Source organism: Cetorhinus maximus, chromosome 4 (assembly GCF_964194155.1).
Source record: "Cetorhinus maximus chromosome 4, sCetMax3.hap1.1, whole genome shotgun sequence".
In the NCBI taxonomy this organism is placed as follows: Eukaryota; Metazoa; Chordata; class Chondrichthyes; order Lamniformes; family Cetorhinidae; genus Cetorhinus; species Cetorhinus maximus.
The window spans coordinates 90958495-90984558 of NC_135882.1; the positions used below are offsets into that span (position 1 = coordinate 90958495).

At 41.4% G+C, this 26064-nt stretch overlaps 2 protein-coding genes and 1 non-coding gene across 3 annotated transcripts in view; all 3 read left to right on the plus strand.

Annotated features, from left to right (window-relative positions):
• The first annotated feature begins 2616 nt into the window (after positions 1–2616).
• rps20 (ribosomal protein S20) lies at positions 2617–7382 on the plus strand. The gene is made up of 4 exons (XM_078540475.1): positions 2617–2814; positions 3747–3846; positions 4574–4647; positions 7157–7382. The coding sequence occupies exons 1-4, from the start codon at positions 2812–2814 to the stop codon at positions 7337–7339; spliced, it is 360 nt and encodes a 119-aa protein (XP_078396601.1). The 5' UTR covers positions 2617–2811; the 3' UTR covers positions 7340–7382.
• LOC144680148 (small nucleolar RNA U54) lies at positions 4443–4507 on the plus strand. Its single transcript, XR_013576508.1, has one exon. It is a non-coding gene; the product is annotated as a small nucleolar RNA U54 (small nucleolar RNA).
• Positions 7383–22385: 15003 nt separating the features above from the next.
• LOC144679333 (kinesin-like protein KIF20A) overlaps positions 22386–26064 on the plus strand; it is a 51914-nt gene continuing 48235 nt past the window's right edge. Inside the window, exons 1-2 of the mRNA XM_078539698.1 lie at positions 22386–22482; positions 25464–25583. Coding sequence (XP_078395824.1) covers positions 25527–25583 — 57 coding nt within the window. The 5' untranslated portion in view covers positions 22386–22482; positions 25464–25526. The remainder of the gene's footprint in view (positions 22483–25463; positions 25584–26064) is intronic.

The window sequence follows — 26064 nt, forward strand, 5'->3', positions numbered from 1 at the left end:
TTACTAATTAGTCCAGTTACATTTTCCTCCAAATCATTTATGTATACTACAAACAGCAAAGGTCCCAGCACTGATCCCTGCGGAACTCCACTAGTCACAGCTCTCCATTCAGAAAAGCACCCTTCTACTGCTACTCTGTCTTCTATGACCAAGCCACCTCTGATCCTGTGCGACTTTACCTTCTGTACCAGTCTGCCATGAGGGACCTTGTCAAAGGCCTTACTGAAATCCATGTAGATAACATCCACTGCCCTTCCATCGTCGATCATCTTTCTCACTTCTTCGAAAAACTCGATCAAGTTAGTGAGACACGACCTCCCCTTCACAAAACCATGCTGCTTCTCACTAATACGCCCATTTGCTTCCAAATGGTAGTAAACCCTGTCACGAAGAATCTTCTCCAATAATTTCCCTACCACTGACGTAAGGTTCACTGGCCTGTAATTTCCTGGATTATCCCTGCTACCCTTCTTAAACAATGGAACAACATTGGCCATTCTCCAGTCCTCTGGGACCTCACTCGTAGCCAGTGAGGATGCAAAGATTTCTGTCAAGGCCCCAGCAATCTCCTCCCTTGCCTCCCTCAGTACTCTGGGGTAGATCCCATCTGGCCCAGGGGACTTATCCACCTTAATATTCTTCAAGACGCCTAACATCTCTTTTTGGATCTCAACATGATCCAGGCTATCTACACACTCTTCCCTAGACAAATCGACCGCTAAGTCCTTCTCTTTGGTGAATACTGATGAGAAGTATTCATTTAGTATCTCTCCCATTTCTTCCGGCTCCACACGCACATTCCCACCTCTGTCCCTGAGTGGGCTTATCCTTTCCCTGGCTAACCTCTTGCTTTTACATATGTATAAAAGGCCTTGGGATTTTCCTTAATCCTGGTTGCCAGTGACTTTTCATGATCCCTTTTAGCCCTCCTGACTCCTTGCTTAAGTTTCTTCCTACTTTCTTTATATTCTCCACGGGCTTCTTCTGTTCCCAGCCTTCTAGCCCTTATGAATGCTTCCCTTTTCTCTTTGACTAATCTCGCAATATCCTTCGTTATCCAAGGTTCCTGAAACTTGCCATGCTTATCCTTCATCCTAGCAGGAACATGCCGGTCCTGAATACTGTTGATTGTATCAAATTCTCACATACACTACAGTGCCACACGACACTTATGAGCAAAGTTATAGCTCATGGAATAAAAGGGACACTAACAACATGGCTACAAAATGGCTGACTGACAAGAAACAGAGTAGTGGTTAATGAATGTCTTTCAGGCTGGAGGAGTATTTGTAGTGGAGTTTCCCAGGGGTCAGTGTTTGGGACCCTTGATTTTCCTGATATATATTAATGACCTAGACCTTGGTGTACAAGACACAATTTGCAAATAAGAAACTTGGGAAGCATTATGAACTGTGAGGAGGATAGCGTAGAACTTCAAAAGGGCACAGAGAAGTTGGTGGAATGGGTGGACAGGTGGCAGATGAAGTTCAATGTGGAGAAACATGAAGTAATTAATTTTGGTAGGAAGAACGTGGAGGGACAATATAAAATAAAGGGTACGTGCAAAAGGGGGTGCAGGAGCAGAGGGACCTGTATGTATGTGTGCATAAGTCATTGAAGGTGGGAGGGCAGATTGAGGACATGGTTAATAAAGTGTACAGTATCCTAGGCTTTAATAGGGGCATAGAGTACAAGAGCAAAGAGGTTATGTTGAACTTGCATAGGACACTAGTTTGTCCTCAGCTGGAGCATTGTGTCCAGTTCTGAGTGCTGCGCTTTGTAAAGGATGTGAAGGCATTGGACAGAGTGTAGAAAAGATCTATGAGAGTGATACCTGGGATGGGGAACTTCAGTTATGAAGACAGATTGGAGCAGTTGGAACTGTGTTTCTTTGAGAAAAGAAGGCAGAGAGGAGATTTGAGGGGTCTGGGCTGAGTTGATAGGGAGAAACTGTTCTCACTCATAAAAGGATCGAGAACAAGAGGGCACAGGTTGAAGATGATTTGCAAAGAAAGCAAAAGCAATATGAGAAAAAGCTTTCACAGCGAGTGGTTAATGTCTGGAATGCACTGCTTGAGAGTGTGGTGGAAGCGGGTTCAATCAAAGCATTCAAAAGGAAATTAGACTGTTATCTGAAAAGGAATAAATTGCAGGGTAACAGGAAGAAGGCAGGAGAATGGCACAAGGTAAATTGCTCATTTGGTGAGCCGGTGACTTCTTTCTGTGTTGTAGCGTTTAAGATTCTGTGCGACCATTAGGAGAGGTAATTTTGTAGCTATGGGTCCTCCGACTGTCAGAGGGTGCTCCAGTCCTTCCCTTGCTAACTTTAGTCTATATGCAGGCCGGGCACCGGCAAGGTGCGGCACTGGAGTAAATTCCCTCACACTCCAGGAAGCTGCGGCACTAGAATAAAAACAGAAAATGTGGGACAAACTCAACAGGTCTGGCAGCATCTGTAGAGAGAGAGAAACAGAGTTAATGTTTCGAGTCCAATAAGACTCTTCTTCGGAACTGGCCTGGGTTGACTCACAGTCGACACTGGACTCAGTCCACTTCAATTCCGCTCCGGGTTTTCCGTTCTATCAATGACGGCTCCACCTCCGCCGCCCCTCCCCGGGAAGTTGTCTCCATCCGGGAGGGAGGGCCGTCTCTGGATTTAAGGGCCGACGAAGCTCCGCCACTTCCTCTTCAGCTGTGACTGCGGTCCGACTGGAGGTTGGTCGGGTCCGTGCGCTCCTGGCTCACCGCTGTTCGTTCACTTTCAAAGTCTCAAGCGAAGAAGTCGACGGATAAGTCGGTCAGGAGGTTACCATGGTGAGAGTGGGGGGAGGGGATGGCGGGGGGCAGTTGCGCGGGTTTGAGGGAGCGGGAGGGTGGCGCGCGCGCGCCCCAGGCCCGGGGGCCCGCGCCGGATTTGCCCACGTGTTGCGCTCCCCCCCTACCTCGCGCTGTAGCTCTAGGAGCTAGCGAGCTAGCTAGCTGCTGGGGGCTTTGCTGACCAGCTTTTGGTACATTGAATCCAACCGGACTTAGCTTCAGTGGCTCCGGGTAGCTGATGCAATTCTTGTGCAGGGTAGAAGAAACACTGATCTAACACGATGCACTAGATAAAACAAAAAAAATACTGCAAGTATTTAGTAACTGGGAGGATCTGAGAGAACCAATCTCTACGTTTCAGGTCGATCATCTTTCCAGGAGCTAATTGTGTTCGCTCTGGATTTAATTTAATTTAATTTGTCCTATTTAAAACAAATAAACCCCCACGCCCATTTATGCAAGTTATTTTGACCTGTTTTGATGTGTGGTTCGTTTTGGGTGCTTCAAATTGGGTCACCGGATGTGTTTCATGGGAGATACATTTTAATGGAGAAGTTACTCATTCAGACAATGCGGGCCTGGTATATTATAAAATGCCAAATTGCCCCTTTAGATAAATGCAGTTGATGAAATGAAAGCTCAAGTTGTTTGGTCACACTTTCAAATTTTTGTGGGTACTTTTTAAGGAAAAATATTGGTTATAAGCTCATCCAGGGGTTTCCCCATAGCACGCTGAAGTTTTCCAGGTTATTAAATTGTAAGTGAACTGTACGTGTGTAAACAGTTTAGATGGGCATTAAGTTTTTAACTTAAAAACTGGTGGTAATATGAACAGGTACGTTTCCAGATTGGCTTCTTCACCTTGGGGCGAAAAGTTACATAACTTTTGAGAATTTTGTTTAGTTTACATCTGATTTTTTTTTGAGCAGGCATTTAAAGATCCTGGCAAAGCACCTGTAGAACAGGAGGTTGCAATTCACCGCATTAGAATTACCTTGACCAGCCGGAATGTAAAATCACTTGAGAAAGGTAAGTATAACTTAATATAATGGGGGTGTGTGGAAGAAAGTGTGTCATTAATTAGTTTTTACCAACCTATAATAAATGCCCACATCCTATGAAAGAATAAAAATGAATCAGTAAACATTTGAGGAAATTGATTGTTATGTTTTCTTATCAAAAGCCTGGTCTGTGGCATCAGCAGAAACATGTTGTGTACCATGCTTTGTCATGGATGCAGCACACACAAATTAGCACTTTTCAGTAGGGAGAAAATGGAGGCTGTGCAATTGGATTTTTAAAGCAACCTAGATGATGTCTATTTGGAGTTTGATTCAAAATGTAAAGTCTTTTTTCTCCATTTTACTTGGGGTCCAGTTATTTTTCACTGATGTTTTGTCCACAAGAAAACCTCAGAATTTTAAATTGGCAAAACAAATTGATTCTGACTCGTGCAACTGGATGAAGTAGTAAACTTGCCCTGGAGATGCGATACCTTTGGGAAAAGTTTTTTTTAAATAAAGAGAAACAAAGTTTTTGTGCCTTAAAATTAAGCATCTAGGAGCTATAGGACAAAAATTTTGTAAAGCACAACCCTGTAATGAACTACTGGGTTTTGCATTTGCTGGCAAGGAGGATATTATTGTAAATGAAACAGCATGATTGCTTCATACGCTATTCTGAGCCAGCTTTGGTGCTGATAGCATAAATTATGATGATGGATGCTTTCTACTCTAATAATTTTACTTTTCTCCAGTTTGTGCTGATCTAATTCGTGGTGCCAAAGAGAAGAATCTGAAGGTCAAGGGACCTGTTCGCATGCCCACCAAGGTAAGGTCTTCTCCAGAGAAAGGGCTGGTGGGAAGTCAGGTGTTTTCAGCAACATTTTATTTTATAACATTGCATTTTCCTAAAGAAGTTATTGGAAAGTAAGAGCATTGATGAAAGTTTGTTGTGGGGGGATATGGGAAAGGTTGCAATTGCATTGGAGGCTGTGAAAGATTGTCTATCAGTTGATCAGCTTTTCCATTCAATCTTGGCTCGGTGGTAGAACATGCTTGTGTCAGAATGTCCCTTTCCAGAGACTTGTGCAGATTATCTAGGTATTTTGGTGTTGTAATGGCAGCAATGTAATCTGCAAGAGATCTCGTGGCGATGTTAAAAGAGCAGGCCCAGCCCAGCCAACCTTTATTCCTCCCCAATATTGTTTAAACTTATCTGGTCATTTATTATCTCATTGCTGTACTCTGTGTGGATTGTCATGCACACTTGCCTGCATTACAGAATGGTGTTTACTTGGTGAGGGGAGAGAATGTATCCCAAGGTGCTGGGGGTGTTAAAAGATGCTAAATCAACGTCTTTGTATGGGTTGGTTTTTGTTTATTCTAGTCTTTGACAATCTAGAAAATGGTGGTTCTTGGAAGCACATTTTAGCAGTGAAGTGATGTGACTTGCATTTAAAGCTGGTGTGGCAAGAGTGGATGTAGGTGAAGCGATTCAACAGTAGGCTGGTGGCTGGACTTTGAAAAGTCTGCCTAAGGAATTTAAAGACTTCAATTTGCTATGGAGCTCAGGATGATTCTACCATCCTGAGGTTAATGCATTGAGGAATTGCAATCAGAAAGATGTAGGTATAGAAACTTAAGCAGGTGCAATAAGCACTTAGGAAGGTAAGAGAGATGTTACTTTTACCACGGGGAGCTTGTGATTTAGGAGTAACGACGTCTTGCTGCAATTTTATATAGGGCTTTGGTGAGAACACAGCTGGAGAAATATGTACAGCTTTGGTGGCCTTTCCTAAGGAAGATTACGTTTGCCTTAGAGGAGATGCAATGAAGGTTTGCTAGATTGATCCTTCGGGTGAGGGATGTCCTGTGAAGAGAGGTTGTGTAGAATTGCCCTGTACTTTGTAGTTTAAAATAAACAATCTTGATAAAACAATTCTTGGAGGCCCTGCAGGATAGATGCTTGAGAGGTTTTAACCTCTCGCTGAAGTCTAGAACTGGTGTTATTGTCTCAGGATAAGGGCCATTTAGAAGTTTCTTCACTTGAGGGTTGTGAATTCTCAACCCAAGAGGGCTGTGAATGCTCAGCTACTGCCTTTATTCAAGACATTGAACGGTTTTGGGCATTAAGGGATATGGCAAGAAAGTGAAGTTGAAGTTCAGCTGTGATCTTGCTGATGGAGAAGGTGAGAAGGACTGTATGGCCTATGTTTTTTCTTGGCAAAAGTAGAATTGGTAGACAAATACCATGACTGACATTACAATAATGACTAATTTTTAAAAGTTTTACTGTAATGAGCTTTGGGACATCCTGAGGTTGTGAAGGTGCTATATAATGCATTTCTTTTGATGTGGAGGAATTGAATTACATTAGGTTGAGCCTTGAAAGTCAATAGAAAAGGCTAATGGATCAGCTATAATATTTATGATTTTAAAATCTGGGTTGCAGGAATATGTAGCTTTGGTGAAATGTCATTCATTTGTTCAGCAGAGTACTGTGCCTGACTGCAAACCCTAAAAAAGGCATTGGCAATTTCTGATCTCCGGCATATTCAATGTTTAAGAAACCTTGCATAGGGAGTGATTCAACTGTGCTGACATAACTATTTTTGAAGTGCTGTGTGGTTTTTTTTTTGTTTAGTGTTCAAACTTGTGTTCTCTCGTGTTTAAGTAACTTGCTATGTAAATTGTGCTAATTATGGGTGTCCCCTGGTTAGATGCTATTGTGTTGGTCACTTTAAGGGTTGGTCACCATTATCCTTTTTGGTTTTGCGCATTAAAATTAATTTGACATTACACCTCTGGTATTTAAGTGCTAATGTTTGACTCCAATTGATTTTTTGTCAACTGGGGGATAAAATGAGAAACTTAGCTGTAATGAGAAGTTGAGTGTCTCCAGAATTGAGGATTGGAACCCAACCTTGCCTCCAATTTGAAGCCCTGTTGGGAGATGTTAAACTACTGTTATATACATATGATAATTAACTGCTAATTATTGGTTGGGTTGTAGCATTACTGTTGTGCAGTGATGACAGCCATTCTTTTTATCAACAAGGTCCCAATAGTAGTGTGGCAATGGAAACACCTTTTGGTGAGCAATAAAATCAGATCTTGTCACTCTGTAGAAATTGCCAGTACAGAATTGAAATATCTGACAGCACTTGAGGTTGTCTGAACTTTGTTGTGTAAAATAATTCTACGGGAGAACATGTTGATCAGTCACCAGCCTGATGTAGCTTTGCTTTGCTTTTCTTTTCTGCCCCTGCCACTTCACTTGGATGTTCCTCCTTCAGATGATGTAATCACTGCATAATCTGTTATATATTTTATTTCAGACTCTGCGTATCACAACAAGAAAGACTCCATGTGGTGAAGGTTCCAAAACCTGGGATCGCTTCCAAATGAGGATCCACAAACGTCTAATTGATTTACACAGTCCATCTGAAATTGTGAAACAGATCACCTCCATCAGTATCGAGCCTGGTGTTGAAGTGGAGGTTACAATTGCCGATGCTTAAATGTCTATGGAAATAAGTACAATAAAAGAAATTTAAAATCCTATGATTTTTCTAGTCTAAATTCATTAATCTTACAAGGGTATTCAAATCCAAATTAAGGTAATTGGTAAAAGAAACAAAGATGATGTGAGGGAAAACTTTTTTTATTCAGCAAGTGGTTAGGATCTGGAATGCACTGCCTGAGTGGTGGAAGCGGATTCAAACAAGATTTCAGAAGATAATTGGATAATTGAGTGGAGAATTTGAATGGCTATAGGGAAAATGCTGGGGATGGGCCTAGATGAGTTGCTATAGCAGAGCTGGCACAGACGACATGGGCTGGATGTTTTTTCAATGCTGTAACTATTCTGATTCTATAAATATGTTTTTCTTTTATCAGTGAAACCTCCCTTCTGGTGACAGTTTCATCCCTCAAGTATTATATACTGTGGGTTTCATTCAGCAACAATATCAGAACTGTATTAGATTTGCTCATGTACTATTGTAAAACGCATTCAATGCATTGTAGCCTCAAGACCTAAAATGTCAGGTGCAGTGTAGCCACCCAAATGTTGAAGGTGAGGGGGAAAAACTCCCCTTGAATTAAGTCCAGATACAGTACTTAATGAGTGAATGAGGTAAAAGATCTATTTCTAAGTTGCTCTGAAACCATGTTCTTTTCCCCCATATTTATTGCATGTTGTCAATCATACCAATTGCTTTGGGGTAAAAACCAAAGTTTGTGTTCATAAATAAAAACCTTTCCTAGCCTTGGATGTAGTTGAATATAACTACAAAATTCAGTTCTGTTGTAGGTTTACTTTTCCCATCAATTCTTAACTACCCATTTGTGATAATGTGCCATGAAGGTAAACCAATGAAATATTTGCTGGAGAAACTCTGTAGGTCTGGCAGCATCCGTGGAGAGAGAAACAGACTGAATAGGAGTTATACGGACTCGGTGTTTACTGTTTCTCTCCACATGCTGCCAGACCTGCTGAGTTTCTCCAGCATTCGCTGTTTTTATTTCAGATTTCCAGTAACTACGCAAATAGTGGATGCACTGGTAGTAATCTTCCAAGAATCCTTAGATTCTGAAAGTCCCAGAACATTGGCATTTTCCAATGTAATACCCTTATTCAAAAAGGGAGGGAGACAAGAAAACAGGTTAGGCCAGTTAGCTTAACACCTGTAATTGGAAAAATGTTAGTCTATTATAGAGGATGCAATACAGCATTTAGAAATGCATAATATAATCAAGCAGTCAACCTGGCTTCGTGAAGGGGAAATCATGCCTGACGTTTATTAGAATTCTTGAGGAGGTAATGAGCAGACCTAATATATTTGGGTTTCTAAAAGGTGTTCAATATGGTACCGCCTATATGGCTACTTAAGATAAGAGCCCATGGTGTTGGGGGTAGTATGTTAGCATGGAAGACAGTTGGGATAAGGGGCATTTTCAGGATAGCAACCTGTAACTAATAGGGTGTCATAGGGATCAGTGTTGGGGCCAGAATTATTTACAATATATATTAATAACTTAGATGAGGGAAGTGAATGTATTATTGCCAAGTTTGCAGATGACACAAAAATAAGTGGGAAGCCAAGTGGTGAGGATGACAGACTCTACAGGGGGATATAGACAGGTTGTGAGTGGGCAAAAACTTGGCAGATGGAATACAATGTGGGAAAATATGAGGTTGTGCATTTTGGCAGGAAGAATAGAGGATCTGAATATTTATGTAAATGGGGAAAGACTGCAGAGAGCTACAGCACAGGGATTTGGGAGTCCTCATGCATGAAAACCAAAAAGCTACCATGCAAGTTCAATGGGTAGTAAGCAAGGCAAATGGAATGCTGGCCTTTATTTCAAAGGGAATAGTGTATAAAAATAGGGAAGTCTTGCCACAACTATACAAGGCACTAGTTAGACCACACCTAGAATACTGTGAACAGCTTTGCTCTTATCTAGGAAAAGATATACTGGCATTGGAGGCAGGCCAGAGAAGGTTCACTAGGTTGATCCTGGGGATGGAGGGATTTCCTTATGAGGGAAGGCTGAGTAGGTTGGGCCTGTACTCCAATATTGGAGTTTAGACAAATGAGAGATGACCTTATTGAAACACAAAATTCTTGGGGGCTTGACAGGATAGATGCTGTGAGGTTGTTTCTCCTTGTGGGAGAGTCTAGCACCGGCGGGCATAATCTCAAGAGTAAGGGGTCACCCAAATTAAACATAGGAGGAATTTCTCTCCAAGGGTAGTGACTCTGTGGAATTCTCACTGTAGAGGCTGGGTCCTTAAGTATATTCAAGGCTGAGATAGACAGATTTTTAATTAGTAAGGGAATCAAGGGTTATGCAGAAAAGGCAGGAAAGTGGAGTTGAGGATTATCAGATGATCCATGATCTTATTGGTGGAGCAGACTTGATGGGCCGAATGGCCTACTGCTCTTATGTCTTATGATCTTATCTGCAGTATTTTGCTTTTGGCTTAAACTAATGGGATTTTTGTTTGAACATTCTTCTGCCACAACCAGTGTGCTCATGTACAGCTCACAAAGTTGTTGTTAGGTCCATTTCTGTTGTATTCTTGGTGTTTGTATAAGCTTTGGTGCCTTACTATCTTGCATCACATTAAGTTACATTATCCTTACATTTAATAAGCACCTAGTAAAGTCATATTCATAGCTTGCATTCCTCAAGGCCAGCACTGCTCAATGCCACAATACATTTGATTAAAATAACATTGTGTCCCAGTTTTTTTTTGTGGAGATCTTAAATAAATCAAGCTGCATATTGGATTCCAATAATTTCAACTGCTGGAACTTGTCAGAAATGAGGAATAACTTCTTATACAACCCTATGCTAATCCAATCAAGATTGAGAATTGATGTTGCAAAGACCAGGAGGCTTTTTTGGTTTGCTGTTATTTATTGGCAATTAGTATTTAGACGTTCAAATCCAGTAAGGCATAAATTCTAGAGGACAACATTGCAATTTGAGATAAAAACAAAAAGCTAAAAGCTACTGCGGATGCTGGAAATCCAAAACAAAAACAGAATTACCTGGAAAAACTCAGCAGGTCTGGCAGCATCGGAGGAGAAGAAATCAGTTAACGTTTCGAGCCTTTATGGCCCTTCGGCAGAACTGAAGCATAGTTAGGAGAAAGGAGAATAATATAAACTGGTTTAAGGTGGTGGGGCGGGAGGGGAAAGAGAGAAGTTGAGGGTGTGGTGATTGTGGAGATAAGCAAGCCGTGATAGGAGCAGATAATCAAAAGATGTCACAGACAAAAGGATCAAAGAGGTGTTGAAGGTGGTGATATTTGTCTAAGAAAAGTGCTAATTAAGAATGGAAGACAGGATACTCGAGGTACAGCTCTAGTGGGGGTGGGGTGGAAAGACTAACAAGGTTTTAGTTTTAGATTTAAAAATAATGGAAATAGGTGGGGAAAGAAGAATCTATATAAATTATTGAAAAAAAAAGTGGGGGGGGGGGGAGAAACGGGGTGGGGATGGGGGGAGGGGGAGTTTAAGATCTAAAGTTGTTGAATTCAATATTCAGCCGGGAAGGCTGTAAAGTGCCTAGTCGGAAGATGAGGTGCTGTTCCTCCAGTTTGCGTTGGGCTTCACTGGAACAATGTAGCAAGCCAAGGACAGACATGTGGGCAAGAGAACAGGGTGGAGTGTTAAAATGGCAAGCGACAGGGAGGTTCAGGTCTTTCTTGCGGACAGACCGCAGGTGTTCCGCAAAATGGTCGCCCAGTTTGCGTTTGGTCTCTCCAATGTAGAGGAGACCGCATTGGGAGCAACGAATGCAGTAGACTAAGTTAGGGGAAATGCAAGTGAAATGCTGCTTCACTTGAAAGGAGTGTTTGGGCCCTTGGACGGTGAGGAGAGAGGAAGTGAAGGGGCAGGTGTTGCATCTTCTGCATGGGCATGGGGAGGTGCCATAAGTGGGGGTTGAGGAGTAGGGGGTGATGGAGGAGTGGACCAGGGTGTCCCGGAGGGAACGATCCCTACGGAATGCCGTCAGGGGGGGTGAAGGGAAGATGTGTTTGGTGGTGGCATCATGCTGGAGTTGGCGGAAATGGCGGAGGATGATCCTTTGAATGCGGAGGCTGGTGGGGTGATAAGTGAGGACAAGGGGGACCCTATCATGTTTCTGGGAAGGAGGAGAAGGCGTGAGGGAGGATGCGCGGGATATGGGCCGGACACGGTTGAGGGCCCTGTCAACGACCGTGGTTGGAAAACCTCGGTTAAGGAAGAAGGAGGACATGTCAGCGGAGCTGTTTTTGAAGGTAGCGTCATCAGAACAGATGCGACGGAGGCGAAGGAACTGAGAGAATGGGATGGAGTCTTTACAGGAAGCGGGGTGTGAGGAGCTGTAGTCGAGGTAGCTGTGGGAGTCGGTAGGCTTGTAATGGATATTGGTGGACAGTCTATCAATGCAATTTGAGTCTGGTCAGGATAGATGCATAGTGTTAGTTTATTCTGTAATTAGTACCCCTTTGATTTGCATAAAGCCTCAATACAATGTTACTGCAACTAAAGTCGAAATTGCCCCTAGCCAGCAGTTACAACCCTACACATTTCTTTTTTGGCATATAGGTATATATGAAACCACTTCATTGTGGTCCATCATCCTCCATCCAATTCATTTTGGTACAATTAATGTGTGATTTCCCCCCTTCATCCTTTGATTCACTGGAGCACTTTGCCTCTATGCCTACAGGTAGTGAAGATTCTATATAGAACCATAGAAACGTTACAGCACAGAAGGAGGCCATTCGGCCCATCTTGTCCATGCCAGCCCGAGGTCACCCAGGTGCCCTTTCTAATCCCACCTTCCTGCACCTGGCCCATAGCCCTGCAGCTTACAGCACTTAAGGTGCAAATCCAGGTACCTACCTCTACCTCTACCACCAACTTGAGCAGCGAATTCCAGACACCCACTACCCTCTGCGTAAAAAAGTTCTTCCTCATGTCCCCCCTACACCCTCTGTCACTTATCTTGAATCTATGTCCCCTGGTTCTAGAATTCTCCACCAAGGGAACCAAATTTATCCTGTCCACTCTATCTATTCCCCTCATAATTTTGTACACCTCAATAAAGTCACCTCTCAGCTTTCTTTGTTCTAAGGAAAATAACCCCCAACCTATCCAATCTCTTCTCATAGCTACACTTTTATAACCCTGGCAACATTCTTGTAATCCTCCTCTGCACTCTCTCCAGAGCTATTATGTCCTTCCTGTAATGTGACCAGAACTGCACACAATACTCCAGTTGTGGCCTCACCAATGTTTTATACAATTCCAACATTATATCCTTACTTATACATTCTATACCTTTGCCAATGAAGGAGAGCATTCCATATGCCTTCTTTACAACCTTGTCTACTTGAACTGCTGCCTTCAGGGACCTGTGTGCTTGTACGCCAAGATCTCTCATTTCATCTACCCCTCTTAGTATATTCCCATTTATTGTGTAACATCTCAGTCTTTAAAAAAACTCTGAGAGAGTGTGAATGTGTGTACCTTAGAAGCAGGCTGCAAGAAAAAGACTCTCTCTCTTTACCTCTCTATGCCCCACCTTGCGTTAAACCTTCCTCAGAAAAGTCTCATCAGGATAACGTCAACATGGATATTTCATAGTCCTTAAAAGCTTTGACTTCATGTCAACTAATTAACAGCATCTGGTACCCAACCTTCTGATTCACTGGTGTCATTACACAACCTATGTGTGCAATGGTATTATGGATAGTTTAGGTGTAAAAAAATGATAGCATATCAGGCTTCCATCTTTTGACATTCATTCCTTTCAAGCAGATTCTTGATGAATTAAATACTTAAACTGTGTCCAATTCCATATTTTTAACTCCTAAACTTTAAAGTCACATAACAATTCTGGAGCTGGTAGAAATAATTTCATGGAATTTCCTGCATCTCTTCTGTTTTTGTTCTTAAATTCAGATTTAAAGAACTTTAGCATTATACCTGGCATCACAATTTTGCCTACTATGGATTCTGTAGTGATATTTGAAGTACAAATAAAAAAGTTCATAATGAAAAAGAACCCTTTTCTAACAGAAGTTACCAAGGAATTGCAGGTGAGGGGGATGGAGGGTGGGTGGCTGCTGGTAGCTGCCCTCAACTTTGAGGCAGCACCTGACTGAAGAGTATTAGCAAAACAGGCCAGTAGAAAAACATAAGTGGCTGGTATTATGCCTGACATAGGAATATGCTTCTTGTTCTTGGAGACCAAGCAGTACAATGTCCAGGACATGATTGGCAGAATTCCTCTAGATAGCATCTTTGACCTAATCATCAAAGCTGTTTTGACTCATGACCGTGTCTGTTCTAATGTCAGGAGTGGGCTGTTCGGTAACGATGCCAGAATGTTCAGTTCCATTCACAATTTTATAATTAAGCAATCCAAATGCCAGTCTACAAGTCCTGGACAACATCCAGGCTTGGGCTCACAAGATGCAGAGAGAACCTGCGGCACATATCAAGCTTGTTTTTCAAATAGGCTTTTAATTTAGTAACATATTCCAACTGCCTCTCAGCAGTGTAATCAAATAATGTGCCAAAAAATAAAGGCAAAATACTGCAGATGCTGGAAATCTGAAAAGAAAACAAAAAATGCGGAAAAACTCAGCAAGTCTGACAGCATCTGTAGAGAGAGAGAGAGACAAAGATAACGTTTCAAGTCCGTATGACTTCTTCAGATCTGAAGAAGAGTCATACGGACTCGAAACGTTATCTCTGTCTCTCTCTCTCCTCATATGCTGTCAGACCTGCTGAGTTTTTCCAGCATTTTTTGTTTTCGAATGTGCCAAAGAAGATGATTTAGAAACTTCAACTAGAAACTTGGTCTAAAGCTGGAGAGACAGATGGAAGGGTTGAGGATATGAATTGCAGAGAATGGGGACTAGGTGGTTGAAGGCACAGCAGTTAATGCTGGGGGTGCTACAAAAAATATAGGTGCCAGAGGAATGGAGAGTGGATTGTAGGGCTGGATGAGTTTAGTGATATAGGTAGGGGTTCGGCAATGAAATAATTTAAACATAGTAATGAAAATTAAATTTGCGGCATGAGAACTGGAAACCAGTGTTGGTCAGTGAGGGCAGCAATGATGAGTGTAGGATTTGTTGTACAATAGGATATGGGAATCAGGATTTTGGAGGAGCTGAAATTTATGGAAGATCGGAGAGCATTGAAACAGTTATGTAGAGTTGAAAAAGGCATGGATGAGGATTTTAGCAGTAAATTGGCTGAGTTAGGTGCTGTATAGATTTGGGAGCAGGTGATTTGAATGATGGAGAGGATATGGGGTCAGAAGCTCAGCTTGGGTTAGAAGCGACTGTCAAGGTTGTAAACAGTCTTGTTCAGCCTGAGACAATAGCAAGGGAAGTGTCAAGGATATAGGGTTTGTGTCGGGATCAAAGTCAATGCTTAGCTGGTGGAACTGAAAGGTTGACAGTTAAAAGGTGCAGCCAATGACCATCTCTAACGGGAAAAGACCCAACCACCTTGTGCTGACTATCAATGACATCACAATTGCCAAGTCCCCTCGGGGTACCTGGGGGTTAACTGGACCAGTAACTATGAGCAGGGCAAAGACTGAGCACTCTATAATGATATTCTTTTAAATAATAAGTCCCACAACATTCTCAGGACAACTAAGGTAGGAAGAACTGCAATCTTTTCAGTGTTGCCCACACCCTGAAAACAAATTTTAAAAAGTGTGGGTTTTTAATATAAACTTCCAGGTAGATGAATTTTATTTCACAAAATGATATCTTTACTTTTTTCTTGAGATTGGATTTGCATAACAAAAATCAAATTTTTGATATTCGTGTTTCCAATGTTATTTTAACCTGAGAAATTGCTTTGATTTTAGGTTCAGTCTTGCCTCTGGACATTAGTAATCTTCGGAAGAAATTTAATCCTAATTTTAGTCTGTCTTTTACTCCAAAATTAGCATCATATTTTAGTTTTAGTTCTGCAACATGTTAAAAAAGTATATATTTTTGCTTTCCATATATTTGTTCTAATATTTTCAGATACATTTTTATAAGATATATTTTAAAGAAATAGTTGCTGTTTAATGTCTCACAAATATCACAAGGCTATAAACCATGTTGAAGGAAAATTAAGCTTGAAGTAAGATGCTGTTAGTCCAGTTAAATTTCCAATGCAAGTCCAATAAAATTAGATATGCTTCCTGGTTTTACTACGATATATATTTTGACCATAGTAAACCAGTTTTCAGAATGTCAGCTGATGCAATTTCAGCTACAGAAAAATTCATAAATTAAAGTTACTTTGAATCAGATGTGAATTAAATGGACCGTAATTTGCTGAGATAGGGCATCTGCTGTTGGTTTGAATGTACTTGCACTTTAAGGATTTTTGACTTTTTTTTTGCATGGCAAGTTGCTGGAAGTGTGAGCTGATAATAAGGGAGTGAGGGAAACAGGGCAGCTGGTATCTAAATGAAGAGGGCAATCAACTATATATCACCTTAAATAATAATATTGAAGGATTGTGAAATAAACTGTGCAAGGATTGAGAAGGAAGTGTAAATTACAGTGAGAGCCAAATCAGGCACAGAAAAATCAATAGAGTGAAAGAAGAAAAAAAGACACAAAAAGTTTAAAAAGTCAGAATTTTAAATTTCACATTTTAAAAATCTCAACAATTGGTACCTGAAGGAATGAGACTTCACACTTGCAATAGTTATTTTTTAAATGGCACGGAGGTTGATTGGCAGAAATTAACACTTACTATAGCATTGAAAGATCACCAAATCACCTATCTGGTGGGCTTGCTTTGTATCTTCCATGCAAATATAGCAACTTCACACCATTCAATATATTTTAATGGTGAGGTACATGGGAAGTAGCCATTTTCATAAAGTTGACAGCATAGCAGCGCACTTGGACAGCAACATTTGGTATCCATATTCAACTGTACATCTGTCCCTTAACCTGAAACTGCTGTACCATTTGTGCAAAAATAATGTGATGTCATCAACTTTACTGTTATTTTGATAGCAAATTCTGGCTTAACATCTCTAACATCAAATTCAGATGATATAGGTTTGAAAGAACCCATGTGGTCATTTTCCTGATCCTGTGTTTAAAAGTTGAAATTATCGCTGAAAATAACATTTATCATTAGAATACTGAAATAATGATTTAACCTTCTGGTCTGTGATATGTATGGTTGGTTGTGGTTGTTCCTCTTTTGAGGCAAAGATGTCCATGTTCATCATCATTTGGTAGGGTTCTGGTAGGTGATTGCTAAGGACAATCTGCATCTGGAAAGTTCTGCTGCAAGTAGGGAGGATACTGCAGACGATTACGTTTGGACAGGTTGCTAGCTTGGGATTTCCTCTCCTTGCGTTTTCTCTCTGCCTCTGATATGCGCATATACACTAACTTTCGAAGGATGCCACACCGTTTTTTATTTGGTTGTGCCAGGTGCAGTGATCCTGGATAAGCTTCACCCAGGACTCAGAGGTCAATATCAAAAATCCTAAGCGAAACCTTCAGAGACATACAAGAATTGCCAAAGCGAGTGTTGTCTTCAGCAGACTTCAGACAACAGTCTGGGAACTGTCTACCAAACTGAAATTCTAAAGAGCAATAGTCCTGCCCACTTCTGTACACATTGAGAATGGACTGTACCAGCATCATGCCAACTCAACTACTTCCACTTGAACTGCCTTCAGAAGCCCCCAAATATCAGATGGCAGGTCAAAATACCAGACACTAAGGTGCTCACCTGAGCTGGCATGAGTAGTGCTTCATTTGATTGGCATGAAAGCACACCCCAGACTCAAGCTCTCCATAGAAGATTTGCTTTGGTAAGCGAGTGTCAAGCAGTCTGGCTACATGATCAGCACCATCCAGTTGTGACTGTCTTAATATGGTGTGGATGCTTGGCATGCCAGTTCAGGTGAGCACCTCAGTGTCTGGTATTTTGACCTGCTATCTGATATTCGGGGGCTTCTGAAGGCAGTTCAAGTGAAAGTAGTTGAGTTGGCATGATTCTGGTACAGTCCGAGTCTCGATGCGTGCAAAAGTGGGCAGGACTATAGCTCTATAGACTTTCAGTTTGGTAGACAGTTCCCAGACTGTTGTCTGAAGTCTGCTGAAGACAACACTTACTTTGGCAATTCATGTATGTCTCTCATTGATATAGACAGATTAAGAGAATGTGCTGCTGAGGTAAGTGAACTTATCCACTGCTGACAGGTTCTAGTCATGGCCTGAAACCTTGGGCTCAAGATGGGGCTTTCCTGGAGCTACATTATTGCCATTTTCTTCATGCTGATCGTAAGGCTGAAGTTGTCGCATGCTTTAGAGAACAGGTCCATGCTACATTGCATGCCCCACTCTGAACGGACCGCTAGTGCACAGTCATCAGCAAACAGGAAATCGTGAAATGTGTCCTTGGAGATCTTGGTCTTTGCCTGGAGTTGTCTCAGATTGAGCAGCTTCCTGTCAATGCGCTATCTGATTTTGATGCCAGGATGGAAGGTATCAGAGAACATGGTGGAGAAAAACATGCTGAAGAGGATTGGTGCTACCATGCAGCCCTGCTTAACTCCGTTAGTGACTGGGAAGGGGTCAGGAGACTCAACATCATTCAGGACACATGTGAGTGTGCTGTCATGGAACTGTCGAACCATTGCTATGAATTTCTCAAGGCAGCCAAATTTCTCCATTTCTTTCCAAAGACCCTCCCAGCTGACTGTGTCAAAGGTCTTGGTCAGGTCAACAAATGTGGTGTACAGGTCCATGTTCTGTTCTTGGCATTTCTCCAGGAGCTGACTAACTGCACTTGCCATATCAGTGGTTCCTCAACCTTTCCTGAAATTGCACTGACTCTGGCAGCAGATCCTGGTCGAGATGTTGCACCAGGTGGTTCAGGAGGATTTTGGCAAAGATTTTCATGGTGATGGAGAGAAGTGAGATCCCTCTATGATTGCTGCAAGATTGGTGAGTTCCTTTCCGCTTGTACAGGTGGACAATGGAGGCATCTTTGTATTCTTGCGGGATGGTTCCTTGCTTCCACATTGACTGAAAGAGTTCAGTGCGCTTTTTGACCAGGCATTGACCTCTAGTCTAGTAAACCTCACTTTGGGTAGTATCAGCCCTTGTAGCTTTGCCGCTGAACAGAAGTTTGATAGCTTTTGTCGTTTCTGAAAGTGTTGGAGGATCATCAGGAGAACAGTTCATGGAAACCTATGGCAGCTTATTGATTGCCTCTTCATTGATGGGTGAAGGCTGATTGAGGATGTGGTTAAAGTGCTCTGCCCATCTTTCTAGAATTTAGGTCTTTTCTGTGAGCAGTGTTGACCCATTGGCACTGGAGATTGGTGATGAACCAGTAAACTGTGGTCTTGGACAGATTTCAGAGCATCACAGAATCTCTTCCAGTCTTTGTGGTCTGCATATGACTGACATTTTACTGCTTTCTGATTTGGCCAAGTTTGTTGCATCTCTAAGCTTGCACTGGATAATCCTGTGGTTATTTTGGTAGGCATCGTGCTTGGACTGTGATGACTTGTCATTCAGGTAAGTCCTATGGAGGCAATGTTTCTCCTCCAGAAATTTCTGGATCATTTCACTTTTTGTCAAACTAATTTTGATGCTTACAAGAGGTATGGCCAAGGGCCTCTAGAGCATTGGAGTACAGCATATCCCTAAAGGTCACCCAGTCATCCTCAATGCAGTGAGTGTCCATTTATGCTCTACACAGGCAAATCTTGAGTTTCTCTGAGAGAAATTCCTTCATGGCTGCCTCTTTGAACCTTGAGAGATTAAGACACTTCAGGACTTTCATACCCTGGAGTTGTCTAGGGAGATACATCTTGATGTTTAGCTTTGAAATGATAGAATGGGTGGCCAGTCCAGCAGTCACTGCTGCACATGGCTTTTGTTACCTGCACATCCTGCCTGATCCTCTGTTGGTGATGACATAGTCAATTAGATGCCAATGCATAGAATGAAGGTGCGTTCAAGACATCTTGTTGCTCTTTGGGAGGCAGAAAACTGTGTTGGTGATTAAGAGTTCATGCTCAGCACACATCTTCAGCAAGAGGAGACCACTGCTGCTACAACTGCCAACCCCATTTTGCTAATGACCTCTTCCACACCTCGTGATCTGCACCAATACTTGCGTTGAAGTCACCAGAATGATTAGTTTGTCTGACTTTGGCACAGCAGTAATCAAGGAGTGGAGGTCATCATTGAATTTATCCTTGACTTCATCAGGGTTCGTCATGGTAGGGGCGTATATGCTGATGAGAGTTGCTTGCCTGTTGCCGTACAAGGGGAGTTTATGCACCATCAGATGATCATTCACACCCTTGGAAGGGCACGTCAGCTTACTGACAAAATGGTGCATGACAGCAGAACCTACACCAGCTTATCACTGTTTTTCTTTTCCTCAACCACTCCAAAAGAATCTGTAACCGGCACCCATTTCCTAGAGCTGACCCTCCTCAGGTAGATGAGTCTCGCTGAGGGCAGTGATCTGGGCATTGTACCTAGCCACCTTTCTACTGACAAGAGTAGTTATTTTCTCAGGTCTGTCGGCTGTCCATGAGGATACACATGTTCCATGCACCAGTAGTAACTGGTGTCACCTTTACTTTCTTTTCTGAAATTGACTTATGACCATGTTAATGGGCTCCCCGCCATCTGCGGTCTGCTGGCCAGGGAGGTGAAGCAGACAATGTTTAGGGCTCTAGATCCTTCCTCATTCTACAGAGTGAGCAGTGTGATCCTGAAAAGGGCTGCTCGGTCACTCAGGGGGACTGCTGAGTTTCACTTCTGCTTCCTTCCAGTGAAAAAAGACCCAATGGCTTGGCTCGTGTGCAGGTTCACAGCTAGAGCTGTCAGTGAATCCACATCTGCTGCTACATCACTTGCCCATCACCACAGGACTTGTGACATATAGATGATAGATGACAGGTGATAGAAAGATGATGAACATGACTTGTGCATGAATTGGATTATAGTGAGGGAGAGTTGTGCATCGTCAGCCTCACTCTCTCATCTGACCTATCTTGGCCTGGTGGCAAGATGAGTCAAGACAGCTGGAAATAGATCTGGATGCAGTGAGTGACCAGAATGTCTTCTTTGTCTTATCGAGCTCTACGCGTTCCACAACACAATGCTGACCCATCTTAAAAACCCTTGAACCTTAGATTGGCCTTATCTGCCCAATCCATTGGAATCACTCTTCAGATGCCAAGGTAGACAAATCCCTAAGTTGGTAAGGATAGGAGACCCGACAGCTACCTTTACCTGGTTTGATTTCTCTGTCAAAGTGTCTTCCTGGAGTGTGGCCACTGTCGCATGCTAACAACTACTTGGAGTCACAGGTGAAAGCTGGATGAAGCTGAGGACAAATACAGGATGAGCCACTCCATAGAGTGTGGTGAGCCCGCCTGTGAGAGGTGCTATCCCTCCCTTCCATCCTGATATGTATAGACTGCAACCCAGTCATCAAGGATGTTTACTGCATCTAACATTAACATTGAGTCAAATTCACATCTTTGAAACTAATACTGAAAAACTGGTAAAAAGCAACAATGTACTGACCAGTTTAATCTTTCAATTGGTAATTGTAGTGTTTTGTACCACATAGATATGCAGAGATGACACCAGTTTCTATGTCTGAACAGGAGCTTTAATTACAGTTCTTTTAAAATGCCTGCAGTACAAGCTTCCAGCTTACTTTTAGTTTCTCTCTCTCTCCGTAATCACGCCCAGGCTTGACTAACAGCACACAGAAGAGTCAACAGACACACATAATCAAATACCAAACAATTGAATAATTAAATACTACAGTAATTCCAAGGGTTGTTCACTAATGAAACAAGGGGCTATGCACATCATTGTAGATTAATGGCACCTTCCAGTATCACCATATATCCTTAGTTGTCTTCTATATTTCTAAGTTGATTTATATTCTAAGTTTCTTTTAGCATTTGGCTTCTTGATCTATTTTACAATGAGGATCTTTCAGTTTCTTGGAGAAGAACGGCCCCTTTAAGAATAAATTAATGTGACATCAACACTGGTGCCATTGGTTCCCAATTTAAAGAAAACAAATCTTTTTTAAAGAAGCTAATTATCTAGAAAGACGGTGGCAGAATGTTATTGTTTTAATTTATTCTGTATCGTGACTACAGGCTAATTGTATTTTTTCTTTTTGTGTCTTTGAGGGAAATTGTCTTTTAAAGCGTCATTTTTTTGCTTTGGGGTAAATGTTTTACACGCGACCGTTCTGAATTCTTGTTATTCGTTTTTTGTTGAACTAATTTCAAAACTTTACCCGTTTTGACAGATTAATTCCGGGTATTTGGCTGCTTGTGACCTGCCATTGGTTTTCGTGCTAAGACAATGTGAGTATGAACTTCAACTAAACGTGTGTCAGCACAGCCACAAATTAATGGATGTATTTGGTCATCCTTCATCCTATTGAGTTGGTGTTAAATACTTCGACTTCATTGGCAATGTAGACGCTCAATTGTGAAACTAAAGTACTTTGCTCTAGATTTACCCGTTCTTTGGACTCAATTTTCCTGTAATTCTGATTGGATATGTTTCAGAGGGAAGGGGTGGGGTCTTGGGATGTGTGTTAAATTGAGTTCCAATTCTTTCGTACGTTTTCTCAAAATATAGGGTGGGGGAAGTTCGGGTGTCTGGGAACAGTGACTTGAATTAAACCCACCCTAAACAGAATTGAATTGAGTTTGTATTTTACCTGTTTTAACAATTTGCCCCCCCTCCCCTCCCTCTAATACAGAAATCATGTTTTCCCTATCTGAAGAGCCAAGTTCCATATTTCCTGAACTACAAGAAACAGAAAATCAAGAGCAGCTCCCATGTGATGTATTAGATGAGTTCTTTACTCCACAACGTTTGAAGGTTGGTCCTTCACCATTTTGGTTTAGGATATTGTTCAACCCGAACTGCCGCCAGTTGTCTGACCTGTTTTGATCTTGTGCTTTATTCATTCAGGCCCATAGTAGGGTAAAAAGCAGTTTACCCGTTGCTGAGGAACAACATCTGAAGGTGTATCTGAGAGTGAGACCATTTTTAAAAGCAGAATTGGCAAATAACGAATCCAAGGTTAGCAAATGAAATCGACATGTGACATGGCTTATTTCGCGATTGTGATTTATCTTTCACTTATTTTGGATTGATATTGGCTATTCATTAATTTGTGATTTTTTTTGGAGGGAGTGTATAGCTATCCGAGAATTCTGAAGCTGATCAGAATGTCCTGGGGCGGAATTTTACGGCTCCTCCCACCAAATTTAATGGAGCTTTGACAGGCTCGTCGCACTTTCCAGTCCCCACCGCAACCATAGAACACTATAGCACAGAAAACAGGCCATTCGGCCCTTCTAGTCTGTGCCGAAATATTATTCCGCTAGTCCCTTTGACCTGCACCTAGTCCATAACCCTCCAGACCTCTCCCATCCATGTATCTATCTAATTTATTCTTAAAACTTAAGAGTGAGCCCGCATTTACCAGGTCAGATGGTAGCTGGTTCCACACTCTCACCACTCTCTGAGTGAAGAAGTTCCCCCTAATGTTCCCCCTAAACCTTTCCCCTTTCACCCTACAGCCATGTCCTCTCGTGTTTATTTCTCCTAATCTAAGTGGAAAGAGCCTACTCGCATTTACTCTGTCTATACCCCTCACAATTTTGTAAACTTCTATCAAATCTCCCCTCATTCTTCTACGCTCCAAGGAATAAAGTCCTAACCTGTTTAATCTTTCCCTGTAACTCAACTCCTTAAGACCCGGCAATATCCTAGTAAATCTTCTCTGCACTCTCTCAATCTTACTGATATCCTTCCTGTAGTTAGGCGACCAGAACTGCACACAATACTCCAAAGTTGGCCTCACCAACGGGGCTGCAAAATTCCACCTGTGGATTCCAGGCTTGCTCCGGGATTGCAATACACACTCTAAGCTTCCTTCTTGCCTCGTCGAGTGTCTGTAAAGATCCCATGGCATCTGCCGCCAATGTTGTCTGTGTTAAATTGGCTGCTGTCTTTGCTTGCAAAACAAGTACTACGCTTCAAAAGTACTATTTTCCTGTGATAACTTGTGGGAAGCTGAATAATCTTCAGGAGCTTCATGGAAACTTTCCATTCTCTGGCCTTCTCCTTTAAGATGCTCCTTAAAACCTACCTCTTTGTCCAAGCTTTGGTGATCTAACCTAATGCTCCTTACGTGGTTTGTGCCATTTTGTTTTACATTGCTCCTGTAAAGTGTTTAGAGATATTTTCTGTTAATAGTGCTATAAGTTTTCCAATTTTCTAAATTTAAATGGCATTTAACTCTTCATTTTGGCAATCCTGAAATATCTGAACATCTTGGGTTATAATCAGATTAAACAAGTTTAAAAACTGGGGAGAATTGAGGGAAGCCAAATGGGTCCTTTTTTTTCCTGGAAGAGATAATGGAGGGATTTAGAAATGAGGATGAGAATTTTTCAAACCAAGACCATACTTTACCAGAAACCAATGCAGTGCTGCGCTCGTTATGCCATGGTCTATAAACAAACACTATAACACTATAAACAATACACAACAGGGCAGAAAGTTAGCTATTGGTGCATGGTGGGGTTATGCTTTGGGCCTTAAAGATACGGGAAAATCATTGTGCTCCATGGCTTTTGAGCATCTGTGTAAAATGAGCATTAAGCCTTTGTATTGGGCCTCATTGACACATACCTGTTTTAGTACCTGGGCGAGGGGTTGGCGGGGAAATGTCTTGCTCGGAGTGCTTGGGTTTTTGTTGGCCTAGCAAGCGCTGCCACCAAATTATTTTCTCTGTCTCCATGCAGTTTCCCAACCCCAGTGCCTGGAGTTACTGAGGCCACTGTAAGGCAATGGCCCAATGTTTGGACCTGCTTCGGGCAGCTTGTTTTCAGCATTTCTACTCCAATTTGTTTAACATAGAACAAGTAAATGAACATTACGGTATTTGTCCAAATAATAGACTTTGTTTCCCTGAGCTGACTTTTTCAGGATATATTAAAACTTGACATGTGTTTAGTTCTTTCCATGGCAGTGTTTTGTTAGGCCATCTGCTGGCTTCAAACTGTGCAGTGACTTCAGAGGTAAATTTACCTACAAAAGTATATCATGCTAAATCTTTTGAAAATATGTTGATCTGTATTTACTAAAATATTGAATAGTTAGCCTTTCTCATGAAAGTTTTATGCTTCACTTCCCACCCCTCCAGTTCAAAATATTTTATAATCAGAAGTTAACACTTTGCCCATCCGTTCACAGTAGCTTAAGCTAAGCTTCTGCATTCATTAACAATAACATTTTAAAAAAATTGACCAAAAAAACTAGATCCAGTTGACCTTTACCTTCCTGGGTAACTTGTGTTTTCTGTACCCTGGTGAAAAGACTCCTAACTATTTGTGGTAATGAGACCTTCAAATTGATCATACAGATAAATAACTTTCTCACAAATGTGAAAAGGTAGATTAGGTGGAAATCTACAGTTTATTGTGGAAATTTATAACTTGGAAATACAGCAACCCCATTGGCATCTGAAAAGACTGAAGGTATGTTAATGTTTTATGTAGAGACTGTGCAATAATGTAATTTCCTAAGCATTCAGAAAATGTACTAAAGCTACAAATAGAAGCTTTGAAGTATTAAAACAATATTTTTAAAAGGCAGGATCCTTTTCACACAAATATTCATTAGAGTTGGACTCTTGTTTTGGATCGAAACATCCATTGAATCTATTTTGAATTCAAAACAAACAATGATGGGTGCACAGATTATATTTTCATCTGTGTAAAGAAATACAAAGGGACAGAACCCAATGTTAATAGGTATTAATGAGCTGGGATATTCCATTGTATGTTTGCATTTTGCATTAGTGGCTCTAATGAATTTTCATCCACCCACTTATTACAACTATATTAGAAAGGCCCAGCCAATTGGATGCAAGCAAGTTGTACTTCTATTCCTTGCACTGAGATCATTTCTGACATCTCCCTTAATGCTGATGCTGTTTCGTGAGCTTGACATAAACTTTATTGACTTTGCAATCTTCATGTGTGGTTTAGGACTGTGTAATTATAGAGGATTCAGAAACTCTTGTGTTGGAAGCACCTAAGCATTCGACCACTATGAAGAATAGTGAAAGAGGCATTGGACAAGCTGTACATAAGTTTACGTTTTCCCAGGTAACTTTTTTATTGTATTTAAGTAAGGGTGAGTGCTGAAAACTGGTCCTGATCACTTCTGAGCCATAATTGGTGTTTGTATCCTGTCCTGTTTCATTTTGAAAATGATTGACAATTTACAAAAGTTACTTTTGACTTTAAAAACCATTCAGTAACATGCCTTATCCCCTCTTTCCCCTTAAGTATTGTACTCCACAGTGGTCTTGAAAATTTGTATTTTCTTAATTGTCCAGAATTAAATCTCTTTCTTCATCTGAAGATAAACTTTTGGCTGTATTGGATTTTTGGCTTGGGTTTTTCAATCCAAGAATTTGTTCATCAATATATGGCCCATAATTACTATTTATAGCTACAAATTTGTCAACTTTTAGTTTTTCTTTTGTATTTTGTTCAAGCAGCAACAGGTTTGAACAATGAAGTATTTTTCTACTCAATATGCTTTGGTTGTAAATTAGTGCCTTTGCATAATATGAAGGAGAGA

What these genes read in the sequence shown, in the direction of transcription:
- rps20 (XM_078540475.1), top strand. An exon ending in TGTAAAATCACTTGAGAAAG is followed by an intron (nt 3,847 to 4,573) that starts GTAAGTATAACT and finishes ACTTTTCTCCAG; the next exon opens with TTTGTGCTGATCTAATTCGT. An exon ending in CTGTTCGCATGCCCACCAAG is followed by an intron (nt 4,648 to 7,156) that starts GTAAGGTCTTCT and finishes ATTTTATTTCAG; the next exon opens with ACTCTGCGTATCACAACAAG.